The sequence below is a fragment of the Lissotriton vulgaris genome, unplaced genomic scaffold, assembly GCF_964263255.1.
Source record: "Lissotriton vulgaris unplaced genomic scaffold, aLisVul1.2 SCAFFOLD_1416, whole genome shotgun sequence".
Taxonomy (NCBI): domain Eukaryota; kingdom Metazoa; phylum Chordata; class Amphibia; order Caudata; family Salamandridae; genus Lissotriton; species Lissotriton vulgaris.
Window position 1 is genome coordinate 231,815 of NW_028242969.1, and position 18,055 is coordinate 249,869.

Consider the following 18,055-nt stretch of genomic DNA (forward strand, 5'->3'; position numbering starts at 1 on the left):
CACTAACACAAAGCTTATTTGTGCCCACTCTGTGCCAAGGGCCTCTATCCCTCCTGTGTGTTCTGGGCAGAGCCTGTCACTTCACTTCCCTTCCTCAATTGTGTCCCTCGTCCCACGCACCTCGCTCAGAGATTGCGCTGTTTCCTAGAGTCCCCCAAAGTTGGCTTTTTTTGAGTGAGTGTGTGTGTGTGGGGGGCATGTTTGATTTAAACCAGCTTTAAAAGTTATGATCCACTTCCCCAGCCGCCTGGATGGAATAGTGTACCCTAACCCTGGAATGGACCACCTCCTTCCTCTCCGGCAGAACCCAGAGCGTCCGCCTCCCCCATTCCGATCCGAAGCCTCCAAGATCATCCACGGCGTACCCCAGGGATCATCCCTCAGCCCGACACTGTTCAACATCTACATGGCCCCGCTCGCACAAGTCGCCCGACAGCACAACCTCAACATAATCTCCTACGCAGACGACACTCAACTGATCCTCTCCCTCACTAAGGACCCCCTCACTGCCAAATCCAACCTCCACGAAGGAATGAAGGCCGTCGCAGACTGGATGAAGATCAGCCGACTAAAGCTGAACGCGGACAAGATGGAGGTCCTCCTCCTCCGCTCTAATCCTTCAGCCTGGGACGACTCCTGGTGGCCTACGGCACTAGGAGCAGCCCGACACCCACCGATCACGCACACAACCTGGGAGTCATCCTCAACTCAACACTTTCCATGACCAAGCAAGTCAACGCAGTCTCCTCCTCCTGCTTCAACACCCTCCGCATGCTCCGCAAGATCTACAGGTGGATCCCGACAGATGCAAGAAGAACAGTCACCCAGGCCCTGGTCAGTAGCAGACTCGATTATGGAAACGCCCTCTACGCGGGAGCCCCGGCCAAGCTCATCAAACGACTGCAACGCATTCAAAACGCCTCTGCACGCCTGATCCTCGACGTACCACGCCACAGCCACATTAACCCCCCCCTGAGAACCCTGCACTGGCTCCCCGTCAACAAGAGGATTTCCTTCAAGCTCCTCATCCATGCACACGAGGCACTCCACAAGACCGGCCCACCCTACCTCAACAGACGACTCTTCTTCTACATCTCCAACCGCCAGCTCCGTTCCACCGACCTCGCCCTCGCCACCGTCTCTCACATCCGAAGAACAACCACTGGCGGCAGATCCTCGTCGCCAAGACCTGGAACACCCTCCCACTGAGCCTACGACAGACCCAAGACCTGCTGACCTTCAGGAGGCTACTCAAGACCTGGCTGTTCGACCAGTAGCGCCCCCACTTTTTTCTCCCAGCGCCTTGAGACCCTCACGGGTAAGTAGTGCGCTCTACAAATTCTTGATTGATTGATTGAACACACACATACACTGGATAATGTGCTGCTCATTAAGAAACAATAGATGTTGTAGCACCCAGGTTAATCTGCTGTATGGCTAAACACTTATATAGACCTAAAGGCGAGGCCTATTGGCTATGCCATTGCTTGTTAATCTTGGGGCAGTGGAGATGGACATTGTGGGTATATTCTCGGTGGCCCAGTAAAGGCCTTTTGATCAGGAGGATACTTTATTTGAATCTTGAGTTTGCAGACATTTTGAAAACGTTGTCCTCCACCTCTTTTATGAAATAATGATCACAACAATTGTGTTCTTCTCGAGTGTAATCGATGTTCGTGATTACAGCATTATTTCTTAAAAATTGTATCTGATTCTTTTTTTAGTTTCAAACTATTTTATTGAGAAACTTTCATAAAAAGCTTTCCAAAATATTATATCAAAACGTCTCCATTTTACTTTTTAACTTGCAAATAACAAACTATTCATGTTATCCTTGTCACCCTCCCTTGCGCACACACAAGGACATGTTTTTTTATTTTCTGGTGCTTTTTTTATTCCCCCCCTCCCCCTCCTCGTGAAGGGCAGTCTGATCATTTTTGACAGGTTTTGGTTGTGCTAATGTGGGGTCTTGTCAGGCCTGACTCAATCCCCAGAAGATGCTACACCACGGGTTTTCAGATCTTACTTAATATTTCGTGCAGATCTGCAATGTCATACATTATATTTTCCATAATTTGGTGTACCGCCTATTGAGTGAGAGGGGGTTGCTTTGGAGGTGTGCGGGGTGGCTGTTCTTCCAAATCTGCCCCTTTGAGTTGTTTAGTGGCTGTAGTAAGTATTTTAAGTATTTTTCTACCCTTTCACATTGGCTAATAATGAAGTTATTATAAAAGGTCCTATGAATTTATTGGCTCTGTCTCTAAAAGGTTTTGCTGTAACCAATAAAAGCATCTGCCTTCATTAAGGCTCCAGGAAGGCTCCAGGAAGTAGATTAAGACCTTGCTTTTTGCATCATTATACATTCTCTGTTGTGAATATTGTGCCAAGATGATCCTGTGTAAGTGTTTAATAACACAGCATAACAGTTCAATATGTGTTATATAGTGTAATTGTTGATTCAGTCAAGATCCACATCCTTGGCTGTTGGCTAGATACGGTAAAAGTGTTTTTCCTATCTGTCTGAAAAACCTCTTGTCCCTCAGTAGCGGCTCAATGTCTCTTCGAAAGGAAATCGATGCTCAGCATTGTGGGGGTGAATATTTATCTTCTTTTTTCTCTTTTCCTCCCTAGGATGTGCAGATCATCTTGAGCAGGTACGTTCTCTTCCTCTTATGTACATTTGAGACTTGCCTTTGTCCCCTGCTTGATTTTCAAATTCCCTTTCATTATGGTATACGTTTTTGAAAAAGTCCCCTTTTACCAAAACGTGGTTTCTGGTCACTTTTGGTGCATAGTATGAAGTTGCACCTGATTCTGCTTTAGATTTCTATATCTTTAAGAGGTTCACAGAGTGGAATATGGTCTGAGCAAACCAGAGCAATTGCTGCTCCAAATAAAAGCAGGTATGGTAACTTCATATGGATGTGCCTAGCCCATTATCAAAGGAAAATGTGGGCGAATCATGGATAGACCCTTAACTGTGTTAATCATGATATACTTTTCCTCAAGCATCGAGCACAATTGTCAAGGTGCTGGAGAAATTTGTCTTTGCAGGAGTATTTGTTAAAAATAAAACATAGGAGCTTGGGAAGCCCAAGTCCAAAACAGGATTTAGTGCAACATAGCAGGGAACAAAGCGAAATATCAATAGACAAATTTAATTACAACTAAGGGCCTGATTTCGATATTGGCGGCAGGGTTACTCTGTCACAAACGTGACGGATATCCCGTCCACCAAATAACAATTCCATTATATAGTACACTCATGATCAGTGGCTGTGCAAAGAATGCCCGCACATTCAGAGCTTGTACACACGTCTCCGGGAATTCAAATGTAAACTTCAAGCAATGCGGTAAGATTTGGTGCTACCATGGTATGTGCACCCTGCAACCTGGGGTTCAAAACCAGCCCAGGAAAAGTCCAGTTCGGTGTATAATTGTTCAAAAACAATACCGGAGTCCACATTAATATATGTCTGTTCAATGAAGTGGTGAGACGAAGTTGTGCTTGACTTACGTGTGGTCTGTTTCTTTCACAATGTTGTGCATTATTTATGTCCACTCTTGATACCCAAACACAGAAAGGCAGCTGACACGTGTTTTGTCAAAGAAACTTTCTCAAGTCTGGAATTGGAAGTACAATGAAGAGAATGATGATGGAGTGCTCCACAATATAGTGCCTCACTCTTGTTACATGATTTCACGGATCTAGGTATGGAGCCCATATTCTTCTGACTTTTTATGCTACTTGCAAACAGGCATTTTACTGCTCGCACACAGGCTTATCAAGGCCTGTGTACAGCATGCTCCATACTTAGTTCTATGAAATCACGTAAGTCATTTACAACTTCGTCTCACCACTTCATTGGACAGATGTATATTACTGTGGACTTCTCTGAGTGCGTCAGTATTGTTGAAGACAGCTTGTCTCAGAGTACCAGAACTATAGTTATCAACACCAATGCACAGTGTCAGAGGAGTAGATCGTACAAGGGAAAGCAAGCTGCCTACATTAACTCGCTCTAGAAACTGCAATAAAATCTCAAAAACTTGGTTAGTCAAGTTGGAGACACTTTGGAGTTTCCAAAAGAAAATTCTAATCATTAACTCCTACAACTTGCTGGATGCTCACCATTACTTATTTGCGCAGGTACTTAAATCAACAAAATAATCATAATGAGATTCATGCTTTTTCAAATAAAGAAATTCTGATAAACTGGGTGCTTGGAATATTTTATACACTCTCAATGCAGGCTTTGACTATAAATAGGAGCCCCTAGTCCACCTTTTATGCTGCGGCTTGATAGTACAGTACAAGCGATGCAGATTGTGCTTACAAATAAATTGAACGTTGTAGTGAGCCATTGGGACACTGCCTGACCACTAAAGGCATAGCTGAGATTTGTCACTGAGCAAACATTTTGCAAGCTATTCCCAAACAATTTAAATTATTATTGGTATCTTTTAATTTTTTTAAAATCTTTTTTCTGTAATTGTTGAATCATTCTGCCATTCTATGTTATGAATACGTTATTAATGTTTTATCAGCTTTTGGACCTATTTTAATGAATGAATTACAATGAAAACACCACAAAAATACTCCTCACAGGGTTAGAACAATTGATAATATTTTTATGAGTAAGACCAGACCAAAACGACAAAAATGAAATTAGTAGAACCCAAATTAGGAATTTTTAAAGATAAAATGAAATTATAGTGCTTAATCATAAAGTTCCAACCCGGGACATCTGGTTGCTCTGGACCGGGGTAAATCCAAAGCTCAGGCTGACCGTGATGGAGCGCAGTCTGTCTACAAGATTCACACAGGTTCCGCTGGAAAAGTACATTGGATGGAGGCCACTTTTACTACTTGCTGCCGCATGAGAAAGCCAAGGTTGTGAACCTGGGCAACAGGTTTGGGAAGAGGACCCATTTCTTGAGGCCACTGTTGGGGGCCCCATAAATTCTTACCTTTGCCCAAGATGACAACCTTCTGTCCATCAATTGTTGTTTTTGCAACCTCTGTCTTGTCCCCATTCAATTTCAAAAAGTTATTGCGCATCCATTCTGAGACTTTATTCAAGCCCTGTTTAAGAGCTGAAATACTGCCATCTTCCACAATAGAGAGAGAAAAGATGATTTGAGTGTCATCAGCGTACGAAAATAGAGAAAGACCAGCTTTCTACACAATAGTGACCAGGGGTCTAACGTAGGTATTAAAAAGTAAAGGACTCAGGAAAGACCCCTGAGGCACTCCGTACGCTGAGGAACAAATTTTGGAAGAGGCTTTCGCGGAAAAAAACTGAAAAGTACGACCATTAAGGAAAGAGGCAAGCCAGGCCAAAGCAGGACCCTCAACTCCCAAAGACCGGAGAGATGCAAGGACAATGGAATGCGACACAGTATCAAAAGCCGCACTCAGATCAAGTAATATGAGTGCAGATGTCTCTCTGCAGTCAAAGCAGCGACACAGTCTCTCAGTGACTCCAAGAAGAGTTGTTTCAGTGGAGTAGTTGGCCCTGAAGCCTGATAGGGATGGATGTAAGAAGCCCAGACTCTCCACATAATGAGTAAACTGATTGTTAATATGTCTTTCTCTTCCAGGGGATCCTCATCAATAGTCATAAGCATTAGAATATTCCCGCCCATGCGCGGGACCCCGGAAACGCTATATTATATGTGCCCCACATATATATACTATATATATATATATATATATATATATATATATATATATAAATAAACCTGCAATAGCAGCCAAATCACATCAGAGCTGAAATATGCTGTGAAGAATTTCCATCATACATGAATAATATGCATTAGAAACATGAGAAACAACGCCAAAGATTGTTTAGAAACTGTTGTAATGCTTAGGCAGCAGTAGAAATTCCCATAACTCACTGAAAGCATAGAAAGCTCCCAGGCTGCATTGCAAACACACAGTCTAAAAAGACTGAAAAGCTAACCTGTAGCTGTATACAAAAAACTGACACCGTGCCTTTAAGGCACCCATGACCCCCGGTATCCCATCATGCCTCAGGGGTGACAGTTAGGTCAGTTGTTCTTTCCGGCTCCTTCAGGAAGGATCCTGGTAACACAGCTCCACTAATTTCTGTTTTCTGACAGAAAATTACTTCATTTTGAACAACTTTTTCTGCTTACTTTGACATTTTACATCTAGTCAAGTAAGAAACTGTCTGTTTAAGTCAGTTTAGTGAGCATTTTCATCTGAGAATGCCTTTACTTTTTGACAAATGTCCTTCTTGTGGCAACAAGAAAGCAAAATCAGACAACCACGACGTTTGTATCCTGTGTCTGCCTGAAGAACATGATCCTGGCACCTGTCCTCACTGCGAGCACCTGTCAGGAAGAACTCTCAAAGACAGGGAGAGAATTCGCATCTATGGCCTGGCTCACAGGTCATCCAGAGGAAGGTCTCCGGTGAAGAAGGGTTCGAAGAAGACTAGAACATCTTCAAAAGAGAAGTCTTCCCACCCTTCAGCTTCAGCGTCAGGCTTGGCACTGAAGAAAGAACCACCGGTGGGTTGTTTGTCTTCAAATCTATCATCGTCGGCGGGCTCGCCGTCGAAAAGAAGAACAGGTACGTCGACGACGTCGAAGGATCCAGCTCCGTCGTCGAAATCCCCTCCGCGGTTGTCAACCGGGCGACGATCGGCGTCGAGAAATGTGACACCGCCGCCGTCAACTGGGTCGATGGTCGGCGTTGAGATCCAAGGCCCCTCCGCCGTCGTCAACCAGGCGACGATCGGCGTTGAGGGAGGTCACTCCTCCGCTGTCGTCATTCAGGCGACGATCGGCGTCGAGAAGCGTAACCCCTCCGCCGGCGTCTAAGAAACGATGTTCGGCGTCGAGGACCAAGACCCCTCCGCCGTCGTCAGAAAAACGTCGATCGGTGTCGAGGACGCAGTCTCCGTCGGCGTTTCGCCGATGCTCGTCGTCGAGGGTGACCAATACCCCTCCGCCGTGGTCGCACAGACATTCGACGTCGAGACAGAGGGCTCCGTCGACGGCTGGTCATCGCCGTTCGACGTCGAGAGACAGGGCTCCGTCGACGGCTGGTCATTGCCGTTCGACGTCGAGAGACCATAGATCCTCGCATCGATCGCCGTCGAGGCATTCGAAGTCGAGATTGTTGGACTCCCCAGAGGCGTTCGGCGTCGAGAGAAAAACGTACGACGCCAGAACGCTCGACGTCGAGACATTCAGAAAGGGCTCGTTCGTCGTCAAGAAACTCTGTGATCAGGGTTACGGAGTCAGCTTCTCGTGATTCTACTTCACAGTCTTCTGGCTCCTCGACAACATCCTCAAGGTCCAGAAGTCCTGTCCTCAGATCTCCTGTGCGTCAGCCAGATCCTTCGGCTGCGGAGGTCAGACTGTCACCCAGATGGTACAAGTCATTGGACCATTGGCGAGATTCAGGGGCTGCCAAACGTATGCACGAGTATGTCAGTCTGCAACACAGATCTCCTCTCCAGAGACTGGTGGATGAAGTGGACAGGCGTAGTCCTCCCAGGCGCCAAGCAGACAAATCGCCTGTGAGAAGACCAACTAGATCTCACTCTCCCAGAAGGGAAAATCCGGTGAGATCCCGATCTCCCAGAGAAGATCCTGCCAGATCTCGTTCACCCAGAAGACAGGATCCGGTCAGATCTCGCTCTCCTAGAAGGGAAGAGCACCCAAGAAGATCACGTGAGAGGAGGCACGGTGCTCATCGTAGACGTCGAAGAACTCCGTCTACTTCATCTACCTCTTCTACCAGGTCTTCCAAGAGGAATTACTCTCCCACACTGAAGGATAGTCCTCCTTCTAGATCCTCTCCAGTGGATGACATCGGCACTTATCTGGATGTCCTGCAAAGAGGAGCTCAGAAACTGAGCATTGAAATGTCTGTACCCCAGGTTACTACGACAGTAATTTTTGAAACTTTGCACAAAAAATCTATCTCTCGTCCGCTGCTGCCTTTAGTCCCGGGAATTATGGATCCTGTCAAGGAAGTTTTCCTGACTCCAGCAGCCATCAGAGCGGTGCCAGCCCGCATACATAAGAAATACAAACCGGCTTCTTCTGACCCCGTTTTTGTAAAATCTGACCCTCCAGCAGACTCTGTGATAGTGGCAGCGGCGAGGAAGACGCATGCAGTTGCTGCTTCCTCTTCAGTCCCACCAGATAAGGACAGCAAATCTCAGGACTCGTGGGGTCGCAAAGTTTGCAATTCAGCTGCCTCCACGCTGAAGGTCTCCAGTGCGGCCGAACTGCTGGGTAGATACGACAGAGCCTTATGGGACTCCCTGGAAAGGTTCAAGTCCAAACTGCCAAAGGAAGACCAGAAGGACTTCGAAGAAACTATGACAGAAGGATGTCTGGTGGCGAACCAGTTGATAAGCACAGCAGCGGACGGTGCAGTGCTTGCGGCACATTCCTACTCACATGGGGTTTGTGCCAGGAGGTCGGCTTGGTTGCGCCTCACAGGGCTGAAGCCGGATGCTCCGCATCGCATCCTTAATCTTCCCTTTTCGGGTTCCTCTCTCTTCGGAGAACATGCTGACGAAGAGATGACCCGTATGGAGACAGAACTGGATACGGTAAAAGCGGTGGGTTTGGAGAAGAAAAAAGAATTCAAACGCCGCTTTAAGACCAACAGGGGGAGAGGGGCTCAACAGAGGGTTCAAACCCCTCAGTGGTCCCAAAATAAGAACCAGGGAAAATCCCAGTTCCGAGGCAAATCCAACAGAGGTAGAGGAGGTCACCAGCAGTCCTCTACCACCACGAGAGGAGGAAAGGTTTGAGCAGTGGCTTCCTCTGGCGCCGTTGCCTACTCCAGTGGGAGGAAGTGCTTCAAAACACCTGGCAGAGTGGGTCAGCATCACAAAGGATCAGTGGGTGCTGAATATACTGCGCAATGGATACAGGCTACGTTTCCGTGCGCTTCCGAAGAGCATTCCCCCAAAGAACTCTTGCCCTCACCAGCTAAGCTTGCTCCGAAGAGAGGTGAAAGTTCTACTACAAAAAAGAGCTATAGAGGAAGTTCCTCCCTCTCAAAGAGGAAAGGGAGTCTACTACAGATACTTTCTTGTCCCCAAAAAAGATCAGGAGGACAAGTTCAGACCAATACTCGATCTGCGTCTCCTAAACAAAGTCATCGTCAGAGAAAAGTTCCGCATGTTAGCTCTTCACCAAATATGCCCACATCTTCAAGCCGGAGATTGGATGTGTTCGGTGGATCTGCAAGATGCATACTTTCACATTCCGATTGCTCTACAGCATCGCAAGTACTTGAGGTTTGTCGTAGGAAGCAAACACTACCAGTACAAGGTGCTACCCTTCGGACTCGAGTCCGCACCACGAGTCTTCACCAAATGCATGGCAGTGGTGACGGCTTTTCTTCACAAAAAGGGACTCTTCATCTACCCATACCTGGACGACTGGCTCCTAAAGGGCCCGTCTCCGGTACAGGTAACGCACGATCTGCAACTTTGCCTACACCAGTTGCACAGGCTCGGTCTCCATATAAACCTGGAGAAGTCAGTCCAGAGGCCGACACAGTCCATCCACTACCTAGGCTCCGTTCTGGACACAAAATTGGGAAAAGCGTTTCCTTCGGAGGAGAGACTTTTTTCCATGAGGCAGAAGTGTGGGATTCTATTAGTCTCGGCTTCCAACAGTCCGACAGGTAGCCTCCCTGCTGGGTTCCATGGCGTCCTGCATTTTTCTCATCCCGAACACCAGGCTGAGAATGCGGCCTCTACAACAGGCTCTCGAAGACCAGTGGGACCAGGCGACAGGGCGTTGGGAAGATCGTATCACTCTTTCCCAAGCAGCGAAGGATGCCATCAAATGGTGGACTCTGACGAGGAATGTGCTGGTGGGAGTGCCTTTTCACCAGCCACTACCAATCCAGTCTGTAGTGACAGATGCCTCTCTACAAGGCTGGGGAGCGCACATGGGCCCCCTTCAGATTCAGGGTCAGTGGTCTGCACAGGAGCGGACGTACCACATAAACATGCTGGAACTCAGAGCGGTGTTTCTAGCTCTCAAAGCTTTTCTTCCAGCGATCGAGTCCAACTCAGTCTTAGTTCAGACAGACAATACAACCACCATGATCTATCTGAACAAACAAGGAGGCACGCGGTCACGCCCTCTCTCCCGGGAGGCTCAAACCATCTGGCACTGGCTTCTCTCTCGAAACCTTTCAGTGGTGGCCGTGCACCTTCCAGGCGAGTTAAACATCAAAGCAGACGCACTCAGCAGGCACTTCGAAGAATAGCCAGACTGGGTGCTAAACGACGAAGTGGTAGAAGAGCTTTTTCGTTGTTGGGGTCGTCCAGCCATAGACTTGTTTGCGGACGAAGAAAACGCAAAATGCCACGCCTTCGCGTCCGGATTCCACCGGCCAGGGACGCATGGGAACGCTCTCCTGATAGATTGGTCGGGAACATTTGCCTACGCGTTTCCTCCCCTACCTCTGGTTCCGAAGGTAGTTTCCAAGCTCCTCAGGTCGGACATGGAGATGATCTTGATAGCTCCGGATTGGTCACGACAGTGGTGGTAACCGGACCTGCTACATCTGTCTGTGTGTCCACACAGACGACTTCCTTGCAAACCGGACCTGTTGATCAAGATGAACGGGAGGATACTACATCCCAACCTCGCATCACTGAACCTGACAGCATGGCACCTGAGGTCCTGCAATATGGGCATTTAAATCTGCCTCCCGAATGTATGCACATTTTAAAAGAGGCTAAGAGACCTTCCACAAGAGCGTCTTATGCGTTCAAGTGGAAAAGGTTCTACATATGGTGTAGGGATCATCACAGACCCGACTAAAGGGCAGGAGGAGGTAATCCTGCCATACCTCCTTTCCTTGGCAACTTCTGGTTTGAAATATGCTTCCATTAGAGTTCATTTGTCAGCCATAGTAACGTACAGGAAATCACCTAATCAGATTTCTTTTTTTCAGGTTCCGGTGGTTAAGGACTTCCTCCGGGGGTTGAAAAAAGTGTATCCCCCTGTGCGAAATCCTTCTCCTCCTTGGGAATTGAACCTGGTTCTATCCAGGTTAATGTCACCTCCTTTCGAGCCCATCCACAAGGCCTCTTTGCAACATCTCTCTTGGAAAGCGTTTTTTTTGGTGGCGATTACCTCAGCGCGCAGAGTAAGCGAGATACAAGTGCTCTGTGCGAAGGAACCATATACTGTTTTCCACCACAATAGAGTAGTCCTGAGGGCTCATCTATCTTTCTCGCCTAAGGTGGTTTCTGATTTTCATATAAATCAGTCCATTTCCCTCCCTTCGTTTTTTCCAAATCCTACGACCCCGGCCGAACAGTGACTGCACTCCTTGGACCTTAAGAGAGTGCTAAAGTTCTATTTGGAAAAGACTAAATGGATCAGGAAAACGGATCAACTGTTTGTGAACTATGGTTCAATGAGGACGGGCTTTCCAGCGGCCAAGAGGTCCATCTCCAGATGGATTGTCTCTTGCATTAAATTGGCCTATCAGCTTGCAGGCAAGCCTTTATTGGTGTCACCCAAAGCGCATTCCACTAGAGGGAAAGCCGTTACAGTAGCTTTCTTACATGACATTCTAATGTCAGAAATATGCAAGGCTGCAACCTGGAAATCAGTTCATAACTTTACGAGGCATTACTGTCTCGAATCTGATTCCAGGGCCGATACTCAAGTAGGGCAAGCCTCCTTGAGAAATCTGTTTGGGTAGCCTATAGCCTGCTCAGGCTTGTTGATGAGATTACTGTCTTGTCATTCCTTTGCCCGCAGGGAAGAGGAGAGGCTCGCTATTCTATTCTAATGCTTATGACTATTGATGAGGATCCCCTGGAACAGAAGGATTAGTTACTTACCTTTAATCCTAGTTCTCTTCCAGGGGTATCCTCATCAAAGTCATAAGCAACCCTCCCGCCTCCCCGGGCAAAGGATATTCTTTAATAAGGAGATATTGTTAAGCTATTTTGTTACTGGGTTTGTTTCGGTCTCCGAAAAGAACAACTGACCTAACTGTCACCCCTGAGGCATGATGGGATACCGGGGGTCATGGTGCCTTAAAGGCACGGTGTCCGTTTTTTGTATACAGCTACAGGTTAGCTTGTCAGTCTTTTTAGACTGTGTGTTTGCAATGCAGCCTGGGACCTTTCTATGCTTTCAGTGAGTTATGGGAATTTCTAAACAATCTTTGGCGTTGTTTCTCATGTTTCTAATGCATATTATTCATGTATGGTGGAAATTCTTCACAGCATATTTCAGCTCTGATGTGATTTGGCTGCTATTGCATGTTTTTATACATATATGTGTATATATAAATATGTTTAAGCAAAAAAGCCCTAAAGCTTCGGAAAGGCACACACCGCTCTCTCGTGCCGTCCGGCTGTATATGCCTCGCCGTTCATTGCCTTCGGTCTTCCTAGGTTTCAGGTAAAATCCGACACGTTTCGAGGCAGAACGCCCCGTATTCATGGATGAGTGGGGGGGAGTGACGTCTTCATGTTGAATTCATATCAGTTGATGAATAAATATCGCCTTAAGTGGGTGCTGGCTTCTGGTTGCATGCTACGCATGATGGTTATTGAAGTCCATTTGCACGGAGTTTAATCAAACCTTAAGTAGGCTCAGTCCCCCCTACTTTTGTTACATCTGTTAATGTCCTTGAGTAGGAGCAGGAGTACAGGCAGCAATGAATCCCCTACGAGAGTGCGGGCTTGTTGCGGAGAGGACGAGTTTGTCTCCAAAGCCGCTTCCCATCTGACTGTGAAGTCTTTAAAGGTGCTGGTGCTCTTTCCCACGGCCAGGGCAGCCGTGCGGATATGTGTTTAAGCAAAAAAGCCCTAAAGCTTCGGAAAGGCACACACCTCTCTCTCGTGCCGTCCGGCTGTATATGCCTCGCCGTTCATTGCCTTCTGTCTTCCTAGGTTTCAGGTAAAATCCGACGCGTTTTATATCAGTTGATGAATAAATATCGTCCTAAGTGGGTGTTGGCTTCTGGTTGCACGCTACGCATGCTGGTTATTGAAGTCCATTTGCACGGAGTTTAATCAAACCTTAAGTAGGCTCAGTCCCCCCTACTTTTGTTACATCTTGATTAAACTCTATGCAAATGGACTTCAATAACCAGCATGCGTAGCGTGCAACCAGAAGCCAACACCCACTTAGGGCGATATTTATTCATCAACTGATATGAATTCAACATGGAGGCGTCACTCCCCCCCCACTCATCCATGAATACGGGGCGTTCTGCCTCGAAACGCGTCGGATTTTACCTGAAACCTAGGAAGACAGAAGGCACTGAACGGCGAGGCATATACAGCCGGACGACACGAGAGAGCGGTGTGTGCCTTTCCGAAGCTTTAGGGCTTTTTTGCTTAAACACATATCCGCACGGCTGCCCTGGCCGTGGGAAAGAGCACCAGCACCTTTAAAGACTTCATAGTCAGATGGGAAGCGGCTTTGGAGACAAACTCGTCCTCTCCTCAACAAGCCCGCACTCTCGTAGGGGATTCAATTGCTGCCTGTACTCCTGCTCCTACTCAAGGACATTAACAGATGTAACAAAAGTAGAGGGGACTGAGCCTGCTTAAGGTTTGATTAAAATCCGTGCAAATGGACTTCAATAACCAGCATGCGTAGCGTGCAACCAGAAGCCAACACCCACTTAGGGCGATATTTATTCATCAACTGATATGAATTCAACATGGAGACGTCACTCCCCCCCCACTCATCCATGAATACGGGGCGTTCTGCCTCGAAACGCGTCGGATTTTACCTGAAACCTAGGAAGACAGAAGGCAATGAACGGCGAGGCATATATAGCCGGACGGCACGAGAGAGCGGTGTGTGCCTTTCCGAAGCTTTAGGGCTTTTTTGCTTAAACGTATATATATATATATATATATATATATATATATATATATATATATAAGTATATATATGTGGGGCACATATAATATAGTGTTTCCGGGGTCCCACGCATGGGCGGGAATATTCTAATGCTTATGACTTTGATGAGGATACCCTTGGAAGAGAACTAGGATTACAGGTAAGTAACTAATCCTTCCAAAACCTTGGAAAATACCGGTAGCGGAGAGATAGGCCTATAGTTTGATAATTTAGAAGGATCAGCTCCAGCCTTTTTTAGGAGTGGAATAATCATTGCATGTTTCCACTCGGGCGGAACAAGGGCATCTCTCAATGAGGAGTTAAGAAGCTCTTTTAAAACATTAAGGGAGTCCGGGCGAAGTTGCCTCAATATTTTAATAAAGAAAAACCAAAGGTGATGATGGACGGAGCGTTGACAATACAAACACTCACCCCCAGTCAACTGATCTGGGTTTAATCCATCACCGTTCTTTAGCTCACTCCGCCACCCCAGTTCAGACATGGCCATATGCAAATCAGTCTGACCCTGTGCCTCATGGGAACAGTCCAGCCCGAACTGCCAAGCCATGTCTTCCCTGGACCGGAATCCAGCTTCCCAGGACCCGTTTCTGGCATTACAGCCGTCTTCAGCCGGGCTTGCTTGACTCCAGTGGCAAAGTGAGCAAGGGACTCACGTCTGAGCATACCCTGCCAACTTAGGGTGAACAAAGAAAAACCAAAGGTGATGATGGGCGGAGCATTGACAATACAAACACTCACCCCCAGTCAACTGATCTGGGTTTAATCCATCACCGTTCTTTAGCTCACTCCGCCACCCCAGTTCAGACATGGCCATATGCAAATCAGTCTGACCCTGTGCCTCATGGGAACAGTCCAGCCCGAACTGCCAAGCCATGTCTTCCCTGGACCGGAATCAAGCTTCCCAGGACCGGTTTCTGGCAATACAGCCGTCTTCAGCCGGGCTTGCTTGACTCCAGTGGCAAAGTGAGCAACGGACTCATGTCTGAGCATACCCTGCCAACTTAGGGCGAACAAAGAAAAACCAAAGGTGATGATGGACGGAGCGTTGACAATACAAACACTCACCCCCAGTCAACTGATCTGGGTTTAATCCATCACCGTTCTTTAGCTCACTCCGCCACCCCAGTTCAGACATGGCCATATGCAGATCAGTCTGACCCTGTGCCTCATAGGAACAGTCCAGCCCAAACTGCCAAGCCATGTCTTCCCTGGACCGGAATCAAGCTTCCCAGGACCGGTTTCTGGCATTACAGCCGTCTTCAGAATGGTGATGGATTAAACCCATATCAGTTGACTGGGGGTGAGTGTTTGATTTGCTCAAATGCTCCGTCCATCATCCCCTTTTGTATCGCTTTGTTCGCCCTAAGTTGGCAGGGTATGCTCAGACGTGAGTCCCTTGCTCACTTGGCCACTGGATTCAATATAGCCTGGCTGATGAGGATTATGAATCCGAAACCGGTCCCAGGATGCTTGTTTCCGGTCCAGGGAAGACATGGCTTGGCAGTTCGGGCTGGACTGTTCCCATGAGGCACAGGGTCAGACTGATTTGCATATGGCCATGTCTGAACTGGGGTGGCTCCGTCCATCATCCCCTTTTGTATCGCTCAATATTTTAATAGGCAAAGGGTCACGTGGAGAACCTGATTTGATACTTGCCAGGCAATCAACAAAAGTTGTGTCATCAAACGGTAGCCAGCCATCAAGTTTGGCTACAGAGTCAGACACGCTTACATAGGTAGAATCAGAGATCAAAACAGATTCAGCAGGAGGGGGGAAACACAAAGAACCATAAATTAGCTCAACCTTCTGAATAAAGAACTCAGCAATTGTGTCACATTGCGCCTCACCAAGAATCGGTGGGGTAGGGACGGTGTCAGAGCCTGTCAGCTTCTTTACAACCGAAAAGAGAGTATGCGAGCAATTTTGGGCCTGTGTAAAAATGTTAGCGAAATAAGTGGCTCTGGCAGATTTGCACGATTTGTGATATTCTTTAAGGGAGCTTTTGTAATCAGCTTTACGGGCATGAGAGTAGGAACGCCTCCATTTCCTCTCAAGGTCTTTATATTTAGATTTCATGGCTTTTAGGTTTACCGAAACAAATGGCAGTAAGGGATTCGGTGTTGCACAACCTACCTATACACTAATATATACAATCCAAACTCATAAATAGTTGCCCACCTCCCTAGTCCACTGCCACGGGACTAAAATTGGATAAACACAGAACAGGCGAATGGAGAGGCAACAAAAACAATTGTTAAATTTGATAAATCAAATTGATGAATTGAGACACATGTCCTTCGTAGATTTGAAAGTTGTCTAAATTTTAATTCGTTTCTCTTGACACGATGATAACAGCCAAGAAACTCAAAGTATGAGGATCAATGAAACAGCACGAACACAGCCTCAAAGTATGATGTTCAATAAACCAGCACGAAACAGCCATCGCGTTTCGCCCGATAAGGGCTTCCTCAGGGCAGAACAAATTCAGGTGGATTATCGTCTCATAGACAAAAGCCACAGCTGATACGAGTCATCAGCAGCCAAGCTCATTGAAGCACAGATGATGTGCAACATTCATTGTGTAGGAAAAACGACAACAGAAGATAACTCAATTGGAGTACCAATTCAAATGGTGCAAGCACTGGAGTATCTGTAGCGAACTTTATTTTCTTGCACCCGTCAGAGCATGGAAGTGAGTGCTCTGATATGCACTGCACTAGGGTAATTTCTATATTGAAGAATCGTACTCATCCAGAATGAGAAGGGATCCAGTCGTAGCACCCTCCTACACGGGAATTAAGCGCCAAATTGGGGTGCTGCGACTAGCATTTGCCTGTTTAAATAGTAGTGCAGAACAAGTAGCGCGGCAACCAAAATGGCGCTCACCCGAAGCCCCGAAAGTGAAGAGGGACTACCGGTGAGACGCTAGCTGCCCAGAGACCACAAGGAGCAAAGTGCCGGTAAGAAAGCAACGGCGAATAAAGCTAAAATCCAAAAATTCAGACAATAGTACATTTTAAAAACAAAGGAGCTAGGCGGTGTGCAAAAGGAGCAAAATACTCCTCTATTTCATTTTATAGTGCAAGTATGCGGAATTAAGAGCCAACAATCAAGGCACGGCACAATCAACAAATAATCCAGTGTGTGGACTCTATGGACCTGCGCGCTAGCATCTGCCTGATTAAATAGTAGTGCAGAACAACTAGCGCGGCAACCAAAATGGCGCTCATCCGAAGCCCCGAAAGTGAAGAGGGACTACCGGTGAGACACTAGCTACCCAGAGAACACAAGGAGCAAAGTGCCGGTAAGAAAGCAACGGCGAATAAAGCTAAAATCCCAAAATGCAGACAATAGTAAATTTTAAAAACAAATGAGCTAGGTGGTGTGCAAAAGGAGCAAAATACACCTCTATTTCATTTTATAGTGCAAGTATGCAGAATTAAGAGCCAACTATCAAGGCACGGCACAATCAATAAAGAATCCAGTGTGTGGACTCTATGGGGCAAAGTCATCTCTGCATGGGTTCTGCTGGGTCCGCACAGAAAATTCACATCCAAGGGCCCAGGACTGGGTTGGCACCGCTTGACAAGGCACAACTCACAGATGGCAGAGTCCAGGTGCTGTTGCAGGGTAGTAGAGCATCTTTGATGGCCTTGAGACTTCAGAATAGATGGCAAGCCACAAATCCCTTGTAGTCACTCTAGGCTCAGGCGAGATGAGTCAAGTCCTTTTGCTCAGCAGGGCAGAGGGTAGCAGGCAACAGGCAGCACATCAGAGCAGAAAAACAGTTCTTAAAGAGCAGCAGTCTAGCAGAGTGGCAGTCCTTGTAGCAGCACAGCAGTCCTTCGTCCTGACAGAGTTCTTCACAGGTCCAGTAGTGTACTGTCTTGGTAGGGTCAGAGACCCAGTACTTATACCCAGTTCTGCCTTTGAAGTGAGAGTTACTTCAAAGAAGGTTATTTGAAGTGCACAGAGGTCTTTCTTCTCAGCCCTGGCTCCAGAATACCAGTAGAGGGTAATCAGCAGGACGCAGCCTATTCAGGTGTAAGTGTCATCTCCCCCTCCCTTCCTGCCCAGGAATGCAGATGAGTAGTCAGACACACATACCCTTCCTGTGTTTGTGCTGCCT

At 47.0% G+C, this 18,055-nt stretch overlaps 1 protein-coding gene across 1 annotated transcript in view; it reads left to right on the forward strand.

The window, feature by feature from the left end:
* The window catches only part of LOC147668762 (E3 ubiquitin-protein ligase TRIM39-like), a 139,354-nt gene that overhangs the window by 21,933 nt on the left and 99,366 nt on the right, over positions 1-18,055 (forward strand). The window contains exon 4 of the mRNA XM_086948448.1: positions 2,632-2,654. Coding sequence (XP_086804574.1) covers positions 2,632-2,654 — 23 coding nt within the window. The remainder of the gene's footprint in view (positions 1-2,631; positions 2,655-18,055) is intronic.